The 19,068-nt window shown below is 34.4% G+C and overlaps 1 protein-coding gene and 1 non-coding gene across 9 annotated transcripts in view; one reads left to right on the top strand and one right to left on the bottom strand.

Moving 5' to 3' along the window:
• The window catches only part of ECT2 (epithelial cell transforming 2), a 124,299-nt gene that overhangs the window by 93,847 nt on the left and 11,384 nt on the right, over window positions 1-19,068 (top strand). For all 8 annotated transcript variants that reach the window (XM_012466694.3, XM_064378639.1, XM_012466693.2 and 5 more), the window contains 4 exons: window positions 9,606-9,684; window positions 9,852-9,971; window positions 12,692-12,830; window positions 15,077-15,231. In XM_012466694.3, the coding sequence (XP_012322117.1) occupies window positions 9,606-9,684; window positions 9,852-9,971; window positions 12,692-12,830; window positions 15,077-15,231 (493 nt within the window). The remainder of the gene's footprint in view (window positions 1-9,605; window positions 9,685-9,851; window positions 9,972-12,691; window positions 12,831-15,076; window positions 15,232-19,068) is intronic.
• Window positions 5,348-5,488, bottom strand: LOC135276004 (U4 spliceosomal RNA). Its single transcript, XR_010343574.1, has one exon. It is a non-coding gene; the product is annotated as a U4 spliceosomal RNA (small nuclear RNA).

Raw genomic sequence — 19,068 nt, 5'->3', positions numbered from 1 at the left:
AATGTGTATAGGAATTTTATTGAATTTGTACGTCAATTGGAGGAGTATTATCTTAGCAATATTATTTTTGAAATGGAGTCTTCACTGTCATTCAGGCTGGAGTGCAAGGCACAATCTTGGCTCAGTGCAACCTCCGCCTCCTAGGTTCAAGTGATTCCCCAGCATCAGCCTCCTGAGTAGCTGGGACTACAGGTGTGTACCACCATGCCTGGCTAATTTTTGTATTTTTAAGTATAGATGGGGTTTCAGCATGTTGTAGGCTGGTCTCGAACTCCTGACCTCAGATGATCCACCCACCTTGGCCTCCCAGAGTATTTGGATTATAGGCATGAGCCACCTCGCTCAGCCTATCTTAGCAATATTAAATCTTCTGATTTATGACTATTTACTTTTAATTTCTTTCAACTATATTTTGTGGTTTTCAGAGGATAAGCTTTGTGGGTTTCTTGTTAGACTTATTCTTAAGTATTTTATTCTTTTTGATACTATTGTAAATGGAATTGCTTTCTTTCATTTTTTGGATTGTTTATTGCTAGCATATAGAAATACAATAGAATTTTATATGGTGATCTTGTATCTTACAACCTTGATGAACTTCTTTATTCTAATAATGTTTTAGTGAATTCTTTAGGATTTTCCATAAATAAGATTATGTCATTGGCAAATATAGTTTTACTTTTTTTTTTAAGCTGGATAGCTTTTATTTTTATATCTAATTGTTTGGGTGAAAGCTGCAGTACAACGTTAAACAGAGAAATGGTGAATGTGGACGTCTTGTCTTGTTTTTCATTTCGGTCTTTCACCCTTCCTATACTAAAAGGAATGGCGACATTCTTCTTATCAAGGACAAAGAATCTAGAACAAGAAAAATACCGTATAGACCTTTGGCTTCTTCATCTGATTCAGTCACATTTTCACATTTATCTATTCTTTGTCCAATCCAGTATATTGATAACTGATTGTAACTTCTGTACCCCAAATTTGATTCACAGCCTTCATAAGATTACCTATTTTTAGAAAAATTTTAACGTTTAGCTCTATTCCATTTTGTTAGGAATATAATTTGGATTCACCTGTCTTATAAGCCAGTGAGTTTATATGTTTTACTATCTTGTGACTACAGTTCTGAAATAAAAGCTATGAGATCTTTATTGTGCATATGTATATATATTTAGATGTGTGTATACATAGGTACATGTATTATGTTATATGTTGTGTCTATATAATAATATCTGGTATAGTTGGCCAGAAGTTTGTTAAGAGATTCTATTCCATTATAAGTAAGTGAACACTCATGTAAAATATGTTAACATCAATCTTTTTTCAGTTTATGTGACTGACTAAATCTTTGATAAATTAATTAGTTTTAAAATTGTTGATAAAATAAAATTTAAGTCTTCAAAACTGGCTGGGTATTGTGGCTCACATCTGTAATCCTAGCACTTTGGGAGGCTGAGATGGGTGGATCACTTGAGGCCAGCCTGGGCAAGTTTGAGTTCCAAGATTTTGAGACCACCCTGGCAACAAGGTGAAACTGTCTCTACTAAAAATACAAAAATTAGCCAGGCCTGGTGGTGTGGTGTGGTGTGTGCCTCTAGTCTCAGCTACTCAGAGATCAAGTCAGGAGGATCACTTGTACCCAGGAGATGGAGGCGCAGTGAGCCAAGATTGCACGACTGCACTCCAGCCTGGGCCGCAGAGCAAGACTCTGTTTCCAAAAAGAAAAGGTCAAAATTGTCAAAATACATTTTTGCTTGAAATGAGTGGTCAGTTTTATGTTTGTTGCTGCTAATGTTTTAAACTCATGGAGCTTTAAGTCCAGCAGAAAATAAAATGATCTTCATGTAATTCTTTGATACGTTAGATTAATATTACTGATTTAATAAAAACAGCTGTGTCTTCTGAGTTATTTACAACATACCCATATATTTCACTTTAGGTTCTTATTTAGGTAAACATCTGATATTAACAGGTTTTAATTTTGATTTAAAAAAACTTAATGGCTAGCTCTAATACCTCAATTTTCATAATGAATCTAGGCATAATTGCTAAAAAATTTATGTAACTAAAGCAAAAACATAACTAAACTTTCCAAATAATTCGAAATCTTTAAATTATGTTACATTAAATTAAGTAACAGAGAACTCATTAAATGCCTGAGTCATATCCAAATAAGAGAATAAAACAAATTGCTGAATAAATAGGTTTGTTCTTGGCTTCTTAAATTTTATAGAAAGACTAAATATACTTAGATTTATTAATATACATAAAATTATAAAAAGGACAATGTTTTTAAATTAAAAAATAATGACAAATTCACAGGTTAAAGTTTGTTTCAAAATATAAATTTAAGAAGAAAATTAAAATTGGAGAAAAAATAACTGGGAGAGCAAGAGAGAGGTGCAAAGATAGTTATAGATACAAAGATGTATTTTTAATTAAATAATAATTTTAAAATAAATGTCTATGTGATAAATTTTTATCCTAGGGCAAAATGATTGTTCCAGTATCAAAAAAGAAAAATTATAGGACTGAGACTAGGTGTTTGAGAAAATAATGAAAGATCTTAACAAGTCAAAGAGGGTTTATGAAGGCTGGGCTTTATAAAGGAAGGGTTATGTGTGGTCAGGTTGATGGGGTTGGAAAGGATTTCTTTATAAGTTTTTTCTAAAAATTAAACATTGGTGTCAGTTGCCACTGATAGATAGAGGACCAAAGTCTGAATCTCTGTGTTTAAAAACAGCAAGGTTTTCTTGAAGTATTGATCAGCTTTTAATAAAATTGCAAGAGGTTTTAATTTTTAATTCCAGAATCTGTTTTAAAGAAACAGATTTTTAGAAGACAGCCGTCTTCTAAACTGCAGGCAGTTTCACTTTTGTCCTACATTTCTTCCTGATACCTATTTAATTTCCCCATTTCAGGTTAAAAATGTCGTCTTCTGTATTTAAAATTATTATTTTAATTAGTTAATTAATTTATTTATTTATTGGAGATGGCCTCATCCAGTCGCCTAGGCTGGAGTGCATTGATGTGATCTCAGCTCACTACAACCTCTAACTCCCAGGTTCTAGAGATTCTCCTGCCCCAGCCTCCCAAGTAGCTGGTATTACAGGTGTCCGCCACCACACTCTGCTAATTTTCATATTTTTAGTAGATAATGGCGTTTCGCCATGTTGGCCAGGCTGGACTCGAACTCCTGGCCTCAAGTGGTACTCTCAGTGCTGGAATTAGAGGTATGAGCCCCCACGCCCAGCCTTATTTCTTAAGGTAGTGTTTTCCTTTTGAAATTTCTCAGATTCATGTATCAGAGTTTTTTTTGTTTTTTGTTTTGTTTTGTTTTGTTTTGGTGACAGGGTCTCACTCTGTTACAGGCTGGAGTGCAGTGGTACAGTCTTGGCTCACTGCAACCTCCACTTCCCAGACTTAAGTGGTCCTACTGCCTCAGCCTCCTGGGTATGTTGGACTACAGGCGTGCACCACCATGCCTGGCTAATTTTTTTTTTTTTTTTTTTAAAGAGATGTAGTTTTGCCATTTTGCCCAAGCTGGTCTCAAACTCCAGAGTTCTGCCCACCTAGGTCTCCCAAAGTGCCGGGATTGCAAATGTGAGCCACCATGCCTGGCCGGAGGTTCACTTTTCACTGTGTCTCAGCATGTGATTTTTGGGTCATGCATATTGTTACTTTTTGCTTTTTTCACCTTTTGAGAAGGCCTGGGTTGATAACTCTTTTCAGCTTTTTTCTGTCAGCCTCCATAACCGTATTCTATGGTTCTAACTTTGCTGTTATATTCTGACACTAAAATGTTTATCTTGAAGGCCTTAATTCTTTACCTGTGGCTTTTCATAATGTGTCTGAATTGTTACAGTTCTTGTATAACATTATTTCTTTGTCTGATTAAATTCAAGTGCTCTTTTCATCTGGCTCAACTTCCAGATTATCTAAATGAGCTTCCCCCAAGAAGGAACAATCATACTGCAGAAAGTTTTTCTATGCCTTTTTGATAACGGCCTAAGAAACAGCTTTTATGTTTTATCAAGAAAATTTCCTGTGTCGCCCCATTAGGTTTTTGATTACTTAAAAAAAAAACCCATCTACATAATATACAAAAGAAACATCTGAAATTTTAAAAGATTAAGAGTTTTTGTTTGTTTTTATCCATGTAGCTCTGTATCCCTCTTAAAGCTTTTTGAGGCTGGGCGCGGTGACTCACGCCTGTAATCCCAGCACTTTGGGAGGCCGAGGCGGGTGGATCACGAGGTCAAGAGATCGAGACCATCCTGGTCGACATGGTGAAACCCCGTCTCTACTAAAAATACAAAAATTAGCTGGGCATGGTGGCGCGTGCCTGTAATCCCAGCTACTCAGGAGGCTGAGGCAGGAGAATTGCCTGAACCCGGGAGGCAGAGGTTGAGGTGAGCCGAGATCGCGCCATTGCACTCCAGCCTGGGTAACAAGAGCGAAACTCCATGTCAAAAAAAAAAAAGCTTTTTGAAAGGCTTTAAACTCTGGTTACATAAATGACCATTATTTCACAAGTAACGTGTGATCTGGTTTTGATCAAATGTCTTGAGACTTTCAACATCTTTGACAAACTTCCCCAAAATCAAATTCTAGTTTTAGTATTTTTAACCTAAATTAACTGAGATTTTTTAGGCGAACCCCTGGAAAGCCTCAAAAGATTTCTCTCATCTTGAGAGATATTAAGTGATTAGGCTTATTTGGTAAATTGTGTAAAAGACATTGACAAATGATAAGTGATACTAGATCTTTTAGTTGCATTTGTGGGTATTTGTTGATATGTTTCACAAATTGTATAAATTATAGAAATCTGTTATAATTTTGGTTTTTATCTTAATGCTGTGTTTCATAGAGATAACAGATTTTGTTGTCAGTTGTAAACTTTCATCAGATTTTAAACTATGGCTATTCTAAGTTTTTGTCATCTAGTTACAGTTTTGAATTCTTCTCTAAAAACATTGATAATCATGAAAATGACTCTAACAAGTGCCCTTAAGTCAAGTTTCTGATAACTTTAAGATCAATGGACTTGATAAAGATTTCCAAAACTCTAATTTAAGAAACTGTTGGATGCATGAAACTACTAATCAAGATCAAGCAGAACAAAAATGAATTACATGGGATTGAATAACTGATGATGATGTTTTAATAAAAGACTTTTATTTAAAATATTATTGGTTCTTTATGCAAATGTTTTGTTTTCCAGACTTAAGAAAATTTTTTCTCTCAAGCTATATATCTCAAGCTGTATATAATTAACAACAGTTTGATAAAGTATGTTTTTGTAAACACAGAGAAAACATTTATTTTACTTTATTTTTAAATTCAGTCTCCATAGAGACTGTCAAAAATTGCCAATGCCGACTATATTGCAAGTTGTCACCGTGGGGTATTGGGAAAAGTTTTTAATTAGCAATAATCACGCCTTGGATAAACCTCATTGGCTACGATACTGCCACTGTGCAAGGCTAAAACATTACTATTTTTTCTATTTAATGCCTCTGCAATTTGAAAACTTTTGTGCATTCTTTTGGCAATATAGTTATTTACATAAGTCTAATAGAAATCTGCTCTCTTTATAGCAGAATACAATTGAAAACATTGGTTATATTACCAAGGCTTTGACTGAAATGTCATATTTGAAAATATGCATAAAATACCTGACTTCAAAGATTCCTAGCCTTACAGTGAGTAAATTAAAAATTGTAACTTCCTGGCAGACCCAGGAACCTTAAGACTGTCAGTAAAAATAAAGTCTGCCTTGGTCTGGTTTCCTAGCCTAAAGAGGTTTTAAAATCTGAGATTTATATGTGATCAGTATAGAAAAAAAGTTAACATTTCCAATAAAAAGCTATAATACACCTGTTGTTAGATTGTAGCTCTGTTGGTTGTTTTTGCGTTCTTGTTATCTACCTGTAGACTAGATCCTAAATTCTTCCAGATTTCTCCAATCCAGCTGTCTTCCATAAAATTACTAAAAATGGGAACTGTACTGTTTCTAAAGCCCTATCAACTGAAACTAGATAAATTTTAAGAAGCAAATCTCATGCCTGATGTATGAGCCACATAAAGAGTTCACCAGAATGTTTTAATCAGAGACATTCAGACTGCACACCAGGACAAGAAGTTGACATTTTTTTTAATGCTGTAGATAGCCTTTCCCAAGACAATGGGGCAAGATTCCATATGATGACACTCCTACCCCTCTTGATGTCTCTCTTTCTGGCTTGACAATATAATGCTGTAATTAAATTTCACAATCAGTGACTGCTTTAAGTAACTTGACAAAACCTTACGTAAGAAAGTCTTTTTTTTTTTTTTTTGAGACAGAATCTTGCTCTGTCGCCAGGCGCCAGGCTAGAGTGCAGTGGCACAATCTCGGCTCACTGCAACCTCTGCCTCCCAGGTTCAAGCAGTGCTCCTGCCTCAGCCTCCCGAGTAGCTGGGACTACAGGCACGTGCCACCACGCCCAGCTAATTTTTGTATTTTTTTAGTAGAGACGGGGTTTCACCATGTTGGCCAGGATGGTCTTGATCTTTTGACCTCGTGATCCGCCTGCCTTGTCCTCCCAAAGCGCTGGGATTACAGGCGTGAGAAAATATTTTATTCTACCTAGTGAGTAACTTTAGCAATATCTGTAACACAACTTTTTATTCAAAATGTACTGGTGGTCCCTTCTGTAGAGTTGGCATTTTCTGCTTTAATTCAACCCAGTTCTAAAATAGTGCTCAATGGCTACAACTAGTCTCACCCAGTATCCCCCATGGTCTTTTGATTTGTTTAGATAGATGCCATCAGGCTTATGTTCTTGTTTCGAAATGATTGTACAAACTAAATTTATTATTTTCTTATTATGATTTTTAAGCCTTGTTTTTATTGCTTGTCTAATTTTTGTAAAGCCAACTCTCCCAACAGGTTAATGTTAGCTCAACACTTTGAGATGATTCCTAATTTACTATGGAACTAATAAGATGGAACTTCAGGCAAAGCTTCCCTGAGAAAATTTTCCCTTCTATCCTCTTTGTTACTCAAATGTAGCCCAGCTCCCTGACATAGATCCCCTGTATCTTACCCACAGTATGGGATAGAGACAACCAGGACAGTTTTGTCCAGGCCCTGAGGGACAATTAAGCCTAACTTCAAGATAATTGATTAGCTGTGCTTTCAGAGAAAGATCTTGATAAAAAGGGGAAATGTTAGTGTTGATTATATAAAATTGGATCATTCTTGTCATACCCAACCAAGTCAGAGTTGAGGGACCAGGGGGAAAAGCACTCAGGGCACATGGCAGCTGTTCTAATAATTAATTTTCCACAAGCCTGGCTGCTTAAAATGGTCTGCTGTAATCCTAAGACTGGTTTTACCTAGTAGTTGCTGAAACAACCTGCCATGACTCTATGACTAGTTTTACTCACCACTGTCACTCACTCAGCTTGCCAGCTCCCCAAAACTTTATACTAGTATCAGTGAGCTTTCGTTAAAAACAATACATAACATTTCTCTTTCTAATAAAACTCCCAACATTCTCTTTATTATTAGAATACACTTTATTATTTGAAGACTACCTGGTCATTATGTATGCCCTGAATTATAATTTTTGCTTCCCCAATAAAAAGTAAAATTTAGAAATTTATCTTTATATGTTATTTTTGACTTTGACATTACTGCTCTCTTCAATTTTACTAAGCTTTTCTTTTGTAGTGTTTAGTCTGCTGTTATTCTTATCCAGTGTATTTTTCATATAAAACACTGTAGCTTCCATCTCTAGATGGCTGATTTGGGTCATCAGAAATGATGACCACCACCTCCTTTTCTTTAAAGACTTATATGCTTTCCTTTTGTCCTTTTGTACTTCTGCCAAAGCGTTGCCTTCTTATATATCACATACATTATTTATAGTACGAAATACAAGAGAATCTTAAATAACAGTTCATGTGCAGAACAGTTACAGATACGATAAAAATTCATGTGTGTTAAATGCAGAGTTTTGTTGTTATGAGGCTAATGAAAAATGATACTTTTATTTGGTCAATAAATAAGATCTTTTAAAAAGTACCTTTCATGTTTTTGCTTAAAATGTTCAATCGTTCTTGTAGTTTTGTGAATTTATGACATGGATATAATAACTTTAAATTGTTTACTAATTCTGTCATCTCTGTTTCAGGGTTTTTTTTTTCTCATTAGTCTTATTTTCCTATTTCTTTGCATACCTGGTATTTTATTGGATTCTAGACATTGTCGGTTTTACTTTTTTGAGAGCTAGATATTTTTGTATTCTTAAAAATGTTTTTGAGTTTTTTCTGGCATGCAGTTAAGTAGCTTGCAAACAGTTTGTTACTTTTGTGTATTGCTCTTAAACTTTGTTAGGTAGAATCAGAACAGTATTTAATCTAGGGTTAGTTTTCCCCACTATTGAGGAAAGACCTTTCTTAGTACATGTCACTGTTCCATGCCATATGAGCACTGAGCACTGTTACCTCTAATTTTTTAATGTGTCTTCCCTAACCTCAGATCATGTTGAGAACTTGATCACTGCATGGTTGTTACAAAAAAGCCTTCCTAGAACACAAGGAGTTCTCTCTGTGCAGCTGTTTTCTGCCTTGCCAAGTAGCCATCTTATTACACTAGACTCCCACATTTGCTTCTTTCTCTTAGAGATATAGCTAGGCACTATCTGTTTTCTTTACAGGGAAGAAACTTTCTGTAAGCTATAAGCCAATTGTAGGGCTTGTATTGATTCTGTTTTACAGAAATGGATATTAAGTGTCTTGAGAACTCTTGTTTCTTTATATTTTTGACTGATTTTTTTAGTTGTTTCAAGCAGAAGAGTAAGTTCATTCCCTGTTATTCTATCTTGTCTGAAGCAGTAGCCTTAGTTTTTGTTTCAGTGAAATGATTAGCCTATGACTTGGGAAGACCCACATAAACCCTTATTTGAACTTATATTGAGAACTTCAAAATTTTATTAGGCTTAATTTTGTACAGGCTTAATGTATTTTACTAAGTGTATAGGGAGTATAGTAAATAATATAGAAAGGAATAATAGTAAAACATATTTCTGAAGGAGTCAATGTAAGTTTGTGTTTTTGTTTTGTTTTTGTTTTTGAGATGGAGTTTCATTCTTGTTGCCTAGGCTGGAGTGGAATGGCGTGATCTTGGTTCACTGCAGCCCCCACCTCCTGGGTTCAAATGATTCTCCTGCCTCAGTCTCCGAGTAGCTGGGATTACAGGTGCCTGCCACCATGCCCAGCTAATTTTTATATTTTTAGCAGAGACAGTTTCACCTTGTTGGTCAGGCAGATCTTGAACTCCTGACCTCAGGTGATCCACCCACCTCGGCCTCCCAAAGTGTTGGGATTACAGATGTGAGCCACTGTGCCTGGCTGGAAGTTTTGTTTTTTTTTAAAACCTCATCCTGGGCTCCATAGGCATGGAAACTTTTTTTGATGTAATGGGATACTTTTAAGGAATATTTTAACTTATTCACTTATCAAAATTAAGACATTCATATCAAACACAACTTGTGACATGAGTTGTGTTTGTTGCAGTTTTAATATTCTAAGTTCTAAAAATAACTATTTTTCAGGCATATTAATGAGGATAAGAGAAAAACAGAAGCTCAAAAGCAAATTTTTGATGTTGTTTATGAAGTAGATGGATGCCCAGTAAGTATTCTTCTTTAACAATTATGAATATATCTTCTCTTTGTTAATGAGGTTTCTGTGGTTTTAATATAAATAATATCTTGGCACTACTTTCTTTTAAATTACAACTTCTTAAAAGTTACTTGATACCAAGTTATTTCTTTTGTTAATATTTTCAACCTATACAGGCGAATCTTTTATCTTCTCATCGAAGCTTAGTACAACGGGTTGAAACAATTTCTCTAGGTGAGCACCCCTGTGACAGAGGAGAACAAGTAACTCTATTCCTCTTCAATGATTGCCTAGAGGTAAAGATGTACTTCACATAGTATAATAACACTTCTGAATTTTGTAACTTCCCTGAATATTTAAAACCAATCTTTAATTGAAGTATAATGTTGAATTTTAAAGTAAACTCAAATAATAATTTCTTTAAAAAATTGAGGAAAATTGATTTAATACTGTTAATAGAATGCTTTTAGAAGAAGGTGTAATATTAAGAAGCATGATAAATTTTCATGACTTCAAATCTAAGTTAAAATGAAAATTTATTTCCATGTAAATAAATGCTTAGGTCACGAATTCTGAGAACTTCTTGTTTCTGTGTATATTTATTCAAGATTCATAAAATAATTCTGAGATTTTTGAAATTTAAGTAGATATTTTTCAGTAATGATGAGGTTGTATTTTGTTGAAGAGGGAGATCACTTGATAATTTACTATCATGAATTCTTTATGATTCCTCAGTTCTTCTTAAATCAGCAGGTTTTAGAGTAAATAAGGAGTCAGATGGGGTATAATGAATCTAATTCTAAAATTTTTATGTATCCATATTAGATTTTCTTTTTATATTACCCCTACAAGCAAATTGAATTGTATGTATGTTTTTTAACTTGTTCATCTTTCTAATATGTATTTTTAAACAACAGTAGTGAGGGATAAAAAGAAGTGCAGTTTTCCTTCATCTCAGAAGAGAAAAATGTTCATTTTGATAAAACAGACATTAATAAGAAGACTCATTTGACTTTTCTCTTACTGGAAACTTTGTTACCTTCATCAAAATGATTAAAGACTTTCCTTTTCTTTTCTTTCTTTTTTTTTTTTTGAGGCAGGTTCTCACTCTCATTGCCTAGGTTGGTGTGCAGTGGCAAGATCACAGCTCATTGCAGCCTTGACTTCCTGGGCTCAGGTGATTTTCTTACCCAACATCCCAAGTAGGTGGGACTATAGGCACTCGTCACCACGTCCAGCTAATTATTTTTAGCAGAGACTGGTTTTGTCATGTTGCCCAGGCTGGTTTCGGACTCCTGGACTCAAACAATCTACCCACCTCAGCCTCCCAAAGTGTTGGGATTACAGGCGTGAGCCACCACACCTGCCTCCTTTTTTTTTTTTTTTTTTAAGTATCTTACATGCTTTCTGTTTGTCCTTTCCTACTTCACTTCTATCAAGGTGTTGCCTTCTTATTATATATCACATACATTATTATTTATAGTATAAAATACAAGAGAATCTCAACAGTTCATGTGCAGAACAGTTACAGGTACAATAAAATCTCACCAAAAATTCACTTTTGTTAAATGCAGAGTTTTGTTGTTAATGAGGCTAAATGAAAAATGATACTTTTCTTTGGTTAATCATGTTACAAAGAGCCCAAAAGTAAAACTACTGTACACCATTGACCATATCCTGAAGTGAGAAACTGAAAAAATCATGAGGCAGATAATTCTCAATTACCTGTTTCCCTCATAAAGAGGACTTTAGCCTGCCCTGATTGAGAACAGAGGCTAGGCGGAGTCAATTTTCAATTATATGTTATCTGGCTTCGCATCATCATGGGGTTTTACTGTATATAGTTTCTCTGTACTTTGTTTGCTTCTATTAAAGCTTTTATAGGTTTTTCCTGTTGGAGTCCCTAGATTAGCTTGCTTTATTCATCTAATAGGTTAGATTATTTCTATTTCTTTGCTAATCCATTCTGGTTTTTATCCCTTATTCCTGACAAAGCTGTGGCTTACATTTTTTTTTATCTTATGTTCCCTCCAAATTCCTTGAAGTCTTCTGTGATTGGTTCATTGACTTGCCATACGCTTTAATTTCTGGTATTGATCATTTCCTGTAGCTCCCAAGTCCCTGGCTTCTCATTTCCTTTACCTTTTTGAATCTATTGACTTTTTGTTCTATCTCTTTTAGCTTCCCTGTCTTAGAATCACTTCAACAAAAACTGCTTTATTTATAACATTAAATTTGGACTTCAGAATTCATAATAAATAAAAAGAAAAGAAAAGAAAAACCTGTAATCCTAAATAAACTTTTATTCTTTAGCTTATTTGTTTAGGAGAAATAAACAAAACTCTTAGTAAATTGGGAATGGAAATTATGGTACATTCTTAACTTGATAAAAACCTATAGCTGGCAAATCATATTTAATAATAAAAGTTAGAAACATTCAAAATGGGTAAAATCTATGTTTTCTTAAGGACAGGTTATTTTATACTGAATCTAAACTAATTTTGGATTTAAGGATTTGTTTAACTTTTAAATGTTTTATCCGTACTTTAAGGTTTTTTTTTTAAGCACTGATGTACTAGCATTTGTCGTCCAATTAACACTTGTTATTGTTTTTCCTTTTTGAAAATAAAGTTTAAAATCATTTAATTATTTTGCTTAGTCAGCTCTTCCTCTTCTGAATTCCAGGCCTTTTATTTAAGATTCCGTCATTCCTTGATCCTATCGCTTCTCATCGTGCTTCCAGTTCTTTCATACCTCTTGGACCTTTTGCAAAATATCCTTTGGCCTGTTTTCCTGACTTTTGAATTCTTCTTACATAAACAGGAGCATTTCTGCTACACAATTACATGTTTGATTTTTGTTACATAGTAACTCTGCTTCTTATAACAACTCTGTAATGAATAATAACTAAATGAGTTACATATAGATCTATGTGATTAGTGCTATTTTATTTTTTAAGTTTTTGGTCCTTATTTTTATTCATTTTATTGACTGTTACTTTATTTTCTATAACCAGATAGCAAGAAAACGGCACAAGGTTATTGGCACATTTAGGAGTCCTCATGGCCAAACCCGACCCCCAGCTTCTCTTAAGCATATTCACCTAATGCCTCTTTCTCAGATTAAGAAGGTACTGGACATAAGAGAGACAGAAGGTATGCTGGTCGGATAAATTCTTGGTTATATAAAAATAGTTTGTATTCATTGTAGGTTTGATTTACTCCATTATGGCTTTTTTCAGTTGGTAAATTTTCTTTAAATATAGTTGATCAGACTGCTAAAGTAATTGTTCTTGTACCTGTATCTTAACTCCATCTCTAGGAACAGAATTGACTTTTTGTTTTTTTCAGATGAAAGTACTATCTCAACCTATAGGATACCCTCATCTTTTAAAGGTCAAAGAGCTTTTGAATGGCTATGTATTAAAATAGCACCCTAGCCTAGCCTATTCCCACACCAAAACTTATTTTTTTAGTTCCTTCAGAATACAAAATAACCCGTCTATTACCTGCACCCCCTGTCTTAACACTTTCACTGTTGCCAAGAGCTGCATTTTTATGGCTATGTTTAAGGTATGGATCAGGAATAGATGTGAGTGCAATAAATAAACCCAGAGTAACTGGTAGAGTTAATATGGGGTCATATGGTGTATTAAGGAACGTTTTACTCTAAATTTTGGTAGTGTTAGAGAGCAGATTCTCTGAATGCCTGAAATTGCTGAAAATTTATACCTACCTACAACAGTGTCATCTGTTTGACACCTTGTGGTATATGTGCATGGCCATATTTTGGACGTTGGGCATGTGTTTTTACGTTATTAGCTCTTGCCATTACCGATTCCTCTAATAGTGAAAGGTTTCAGTTCATGAGAAATTATTTATTTTATTTTATTTTATAAGAAACAATTTTTTTTTTTTTAAATCAAGTATTACTCTGTTGCCCAGGCTGGAATGCAGTGGCGTAATCTTGGTTCACTGAAGGCCCCCTCCGGATTCTCCTGCTTCAGCCTCGCGAGTAGCTGGGATTACAGGTGTATGTTGTCATGCCCGGCTAATTTTTTTGTATTTTTAGTAGAGATGGGGTTTCACCCTGTTGGCCAGGCTGATCTCGAATTCCTGACATCAAGTGATCCTCCTACTTGGGCCTCCCAAAGTGCTGGGATTACAAGCATGAGCCACCGTGCCCAGCTAATAAATGATTCTTTTTTTTTTTTTTTGAGATGGGGTCTCCTTCTGTCACCAGGCTGGAGTACAGTGGCGCAATCTTGGCCCACTGAAACCTCTGCCTCCTGTGTTCATGCAATTCTCTTGTCTCAGCCTCCCGAATACCTGGGATTACAGGCATGCACCACCACACCTAGCTAATTTTTGCATTTTTGTATTTTTAGTAGAGAGGGGTTTCACTATGTTGGCCAGGATGGTCTCCATCTCCTGACCTCATGGATCTGCCCACCTCGGCCTCCCGAAGTGTTGGGATTACAGGCGTGAGCCACTACACCCGGCCAAGAAATGATTCTTAAAGAAAACTTGAACAGCAACTTATTGCTGTTTTCACTTAGCTGTCAAACTCTGGATTAATTAAAGTTTACGTAGTATAGTTGTCCCTTGGTCTATCCATGGGGACTGGCTCCTGGTCCACCCTTGATTACCAAAGTCCAGGATGCTCAAGTTCTGGATGTAAGATTGCGTAGTGTTTGCATATAACCTATACACATCTTCCCATATACTTTAAGTCATCTCTAGGTTACTTATAGTACCTACACAATGTAAATACTGTGCAAACAGTTGTTTTACTGTATTGTTTAGGGAATGATGACAAGAATAAAAAGTCTATACATGTTCATACAGATACAATTTTTTTCTACTATTTTTGGTCAGCAGTTGATTGAATCCACTAATGCTTAACCCACAGATACGGAAGACTGACTATATACTTGTTTTTAAAATCTTCAATTTTGGATTTTAATTATGGCAGACTTTGTTTAAAATAGGTTGTATTTTAGCATCTTTTTGTCCTGCAACTTTTGTAACACTTTTAGTATTTGGAAATTTAACTTCTTTGAACATCATTTAAATTGAGTAATTGAATTCTTACAACTTGAATTCTAGAATTCTAAGAAATGTTATGATTTAATTTTTTTCTTTACTTAAATTTTATCATAGAAAATATTAAATGATGTGGAAAATATAATTCCTTACATGGTATACTATATTGTCTTGTCAGTGCTTCAGCTTAGTATGGTGATGTTCTTTGTCTTATTAAAAATAGAGGGGAGGAGGAAAGTGGACAAAAGATAGTTAGTTTCATTGGAATTTCATTGCTCTGAGGGAACTAAACTTGGATACAACTGTCGTTTTCCAAGGAGTGACACTTAATGTTTATGGTTATTCTGGAACCCTAGATTGTCATAATGCTTTTGCCTTGCTTGTGAGGCCACCAACAGAGCAGGCAAATGTACTACTCAGTTTCCAGATGACATCAGATGAACTTCCAAAAGAAAACTGGCTAAAGATGCTGTGTCGACATGTAGCCAACACCATTTGTAAAGCAGATGCTGTAAGTTCTTAAAAAAAAAAACAGTATTATAATGAAAATTTAAATTTCATGACAATGCGTTTAGACTAAGCCTGTACATTTTTAATGACTTGTTTATTATGAATGGAGAGTTTTAGTTTTGTGTATATTAAAAAAACTGGTTTAATAAGTTGTTTTGGAAAATATATAGTGTAGATACATGAAACATTATTTGAGTTCCTGGCTTACATATGATAGGCCCTCATAGTCTGGCAGCCCCTGTGGCTCTGATTCAGTGAAGCTTGTCGGACTTCTTTTAATGTACCCTGTGGTTTTCATTTTTTTTTTACATCTCCTTTATTAATAAGAGATGGTCAAATTAATTTACGGTCAAAATTATAATGGCAAACACTTATAAATAAATACGTTCTTGGTGTTAGTATGGTTACATACAATTCAGTTTTTGGAGTAAAGTTCTTTGTTTGCAAGAAAGAACATTTGGTTTACTTCACTAATAGAAATATCTCTTAATACTGGAATAGCCTCCTCTTGGTGTTTCTTCTGCTGTTGATTTTTAGCATAGTTATCTGTGAACATGTATCTTAGACATGGCTATGAAATAGACAGTATTTTGGTTTTGAGTTTTTTTTTTTTTCTTTTTTTTTTTTTTGGGAGATGGAGTCGCTATATTGCCCAGGCTGGAGTGCAGTGGTGTGATCTTGGCTTACTGCAACCTGTACCTCCTGGGTTCAAGTGATTTTCCTGCATTAGCCTTCCATGTAGCTGGGACTACAGGCACACCCTCCATGCCTGGTTAATTTTTTTTATTTTAGTAGAGAGAGGTTTTACCGTGTTGCCCAGACTGGTCTTAAACTCCTGAACTCGGGCAATCTGATCACCTTGGCCTTCCAAAGTGCTAGGGTTATAGCTGTGAGCCACCACATATGACCAAAAAAAAAAAAATCTTATTGAAAGCAATAGATAGCTAGTAGCATGTTGCCAATCTATTTTTCTCATATGAACCTCTTAAAATCAAATGCCATCATAAGTATATAATTATCATTGTACTATACAGATTAAAATGAAAATAGATGAGAGAATAAAAATGTTGACATTAAATGACATGCCTGAATCAGATATCCTTTCCTTGGATGAAATCTAGGTTCCTAAAGGATAATTTGATTTCTTTTTCTCTATATATATATGAGAGAGAGAGACATGTGATAGATAGATATAGACCCCTTACTCTTTGCACAAATGACATAGATTGAAGAGAATGTGCTGATAGAGTAGATGACCCTTTTCAGTACAATGGTACTGTAACTGAGATTGCGTTGGGTGTTTCTGTGGGAATGAAGCATGTAATCATAGTGAAGTGTGAAACCTTGGAAGACATTTAGGTATAATGTGGTTTATAAAGTAAGTTTTCATTGATGAAAACCCCTTCCAAAGTGTTTAGAACAATAATCAGACTCTGTGTGTGTGTGTGTGTGTGCGCGCACGCGTTTTAAATTTCTATGAGCCAAGAATATGTTCTTATAAATAAAAAATTGTTGCACAGAAGATTCAGAGAGGGAAATACAATGCTAGCACATACAATAGAATGCTAGCCAGAAAAATGATGGAGACCACTTCTGTTATAAATCTTACAAAACTGCTAATTATATGATTTTTTTTCTAGGTATCCACATATAAAATGGTTTTCTTTACCTGTACTAATTCCTTATTGCAGAAATGACTCCTGCTGTTACCAGGATGTCAGACTAGATAGCTTATAGAGTCCTTTCCAAATTTACAACCCTAATACTGAAATGTAATGTTAATAGAAAATGTTTCTTACAATATAACCTATTGAATTACTAGCCACATGATGGCTAATAATACTAGAACTGAAATATAAATAACAGATGGAAGAAATTTATAAAGTAAAATTAGCCACAAGATGGCAGCAGACATTTAACTATGTTCTGACTTATCCTTACACCACAAAATTCTTTAAATCTGTTGAAATTTTGTTCTTAAGAAATACATTTGTAAATTCAGATACTTAGTGACTTCAGTTGAGCCCTTTTTTGCATTTGAAATTCTGTATATAGTAAATTTTTATCAAGCCCTGAGTCAGTGTCTTGAGAAAATTTTTCCATGTTGCAGATAATATATTTCTCCATACGTATATGTATACAAAAGATGTGAGAAGATATGAAAATCTCTGCTTCTTTGCATTAGTAGTTTTGTTTTTGGTACCCTGTATATATATTTTTGGTACCCTAAGTAATTTGAGCTTTCTTAACTAAAAGAGTAAAATAAGCACAACTATTTTATTCTATTTAATTTGTCACATCCACTCTTTAATGATGTAAGAATTAAAATTATTGGGCTGAAAGAAAACTTAATCTGATGCCATTAAGTTTGAATCTGAGGCCAAGAGCATGACTAATTCTTGGTCAAACCATCTTAATAGTTTTTCTCCCCTTGGATGTCATGTTCCATATTTTGTTATTTCAGAATCTAAAGATTAAAGTGTAAATCTATTGAAGATCTTATGAATCAGAATCCTTATGTATGTATTTGTGGTCTGTTGCCAACATGTAACCTTTAATTGCATGGTCTGTACTCTAACATTCATATGTTGCCAAAGATAAGCTGGTAGCCTTGCGGAAGCCATTATAGATTTCTAACCTCTAATGTCAGAAGTATAATTTTATTAATATATAAATTTAAGCAATGATGCCTTTTCCCCAAGTTTGGTTGGTTTAAAAGTAACTTGATAATTAAATGCCATGTGCTACAATTTAGTACTTTTGCTACTAACTTTATATTTCTTTTGAAATTTGCAAAACATATCCTACATCTTGGTCAAATCACCATTGGCTATTTAAGAGTTGCAATCTTCATTCTAAGTTTTTAAACCTGTACGTAGAATTTCTAACTGCATGAGGAGTAATAGACCAGCAGTTGGCCATATATTAAAAGAGTTTGTGCTTGTGAGCCAATAATATTTATAATAAAGTTAATATGATTTGTATTTAAAACTATAATTATTCTTCCATTGATTAGGCATACATAGTTGTTAGTATAAATGTCTATTATTGGTACCACTTTAATTTGGCCAAACCAGAAGCTCTAAGTTATAGGCATGATTACAGAGTTTGAGGAGAATACTGAGACAACAGTCTAAAGGGAGGGGTCACATGATTGTAGTTAGCATTTGAAGACTAGGCTAACAGGAGAGCTTAGGGAAAGGAAAGAAGTGTCTGATAACTCACAAGTAGACAGGTTAACTGGCTTAAGATGTCAAATGCTAGGAAGTTTTCTGTGAATTAACACCCATGAACAGGATTTCAAAATCTATAGCTGAGGCTCAGTTTCTCCTGAAATTAATGTTATATATCTCAGTGGGAGAGACTGACTACTACTTTTTAATCTTGAACTCAGCAGGTCTGTCTTCAGGTATATGTGAATTTGGAGTTGATTGAAAAACTCCTGCCCTTCCAAAGCTTCTTTAAAGCTTGACATACTTTGAGTAAGACATAAAATGTTTTTGGAATTATATTAAGTGTGTTATTAAAAATGAGTGCTCTTAAGTCCAGCAGAACTTAAAAGTAAATAAAAATGAGTTCTGGGTAATGTATAAATTTCACTTCTTTTTAAAATTTTATTTTTTAGTCCTTGTTCTAGTATGTATTTTATTTTGGAAATTTGGAGAAAGAGACTAAAAAGCAGAAAGATTTTTCTCTTTTTTTTTTTAAAGAGAGAGTGAGAATTATTGAAAAAGAATAAATAACAGAAACCTAGGACTACTGAAGATAAGTTTCCCCTACTTTGCACTTTTGCCTGTGGTTTACCCTATTTACCTTTTTTGGTGTGGATAGCACTAAA

Source organism: Aotus nancymaae, unplaced genomic scaffold, assembly GCF_030222135.1.
Source record: "Aotus nancymaae isolate 86718 unplaced genomic scaffold, 86718_ANA_hifiasm-v0.15.2.pri h1tg000019l, whole genome shotgun sequence".
Taxonomy (NCBI): domain Eukaryota; kingdom Metazoa; phylum Chordata; class Mammalia; order Primates; family Aotidae; genus Aotus; species Aotus nancymaae.
This window is presented reverse-complemented; position numbering and strand designations above follow the sequence as displayed.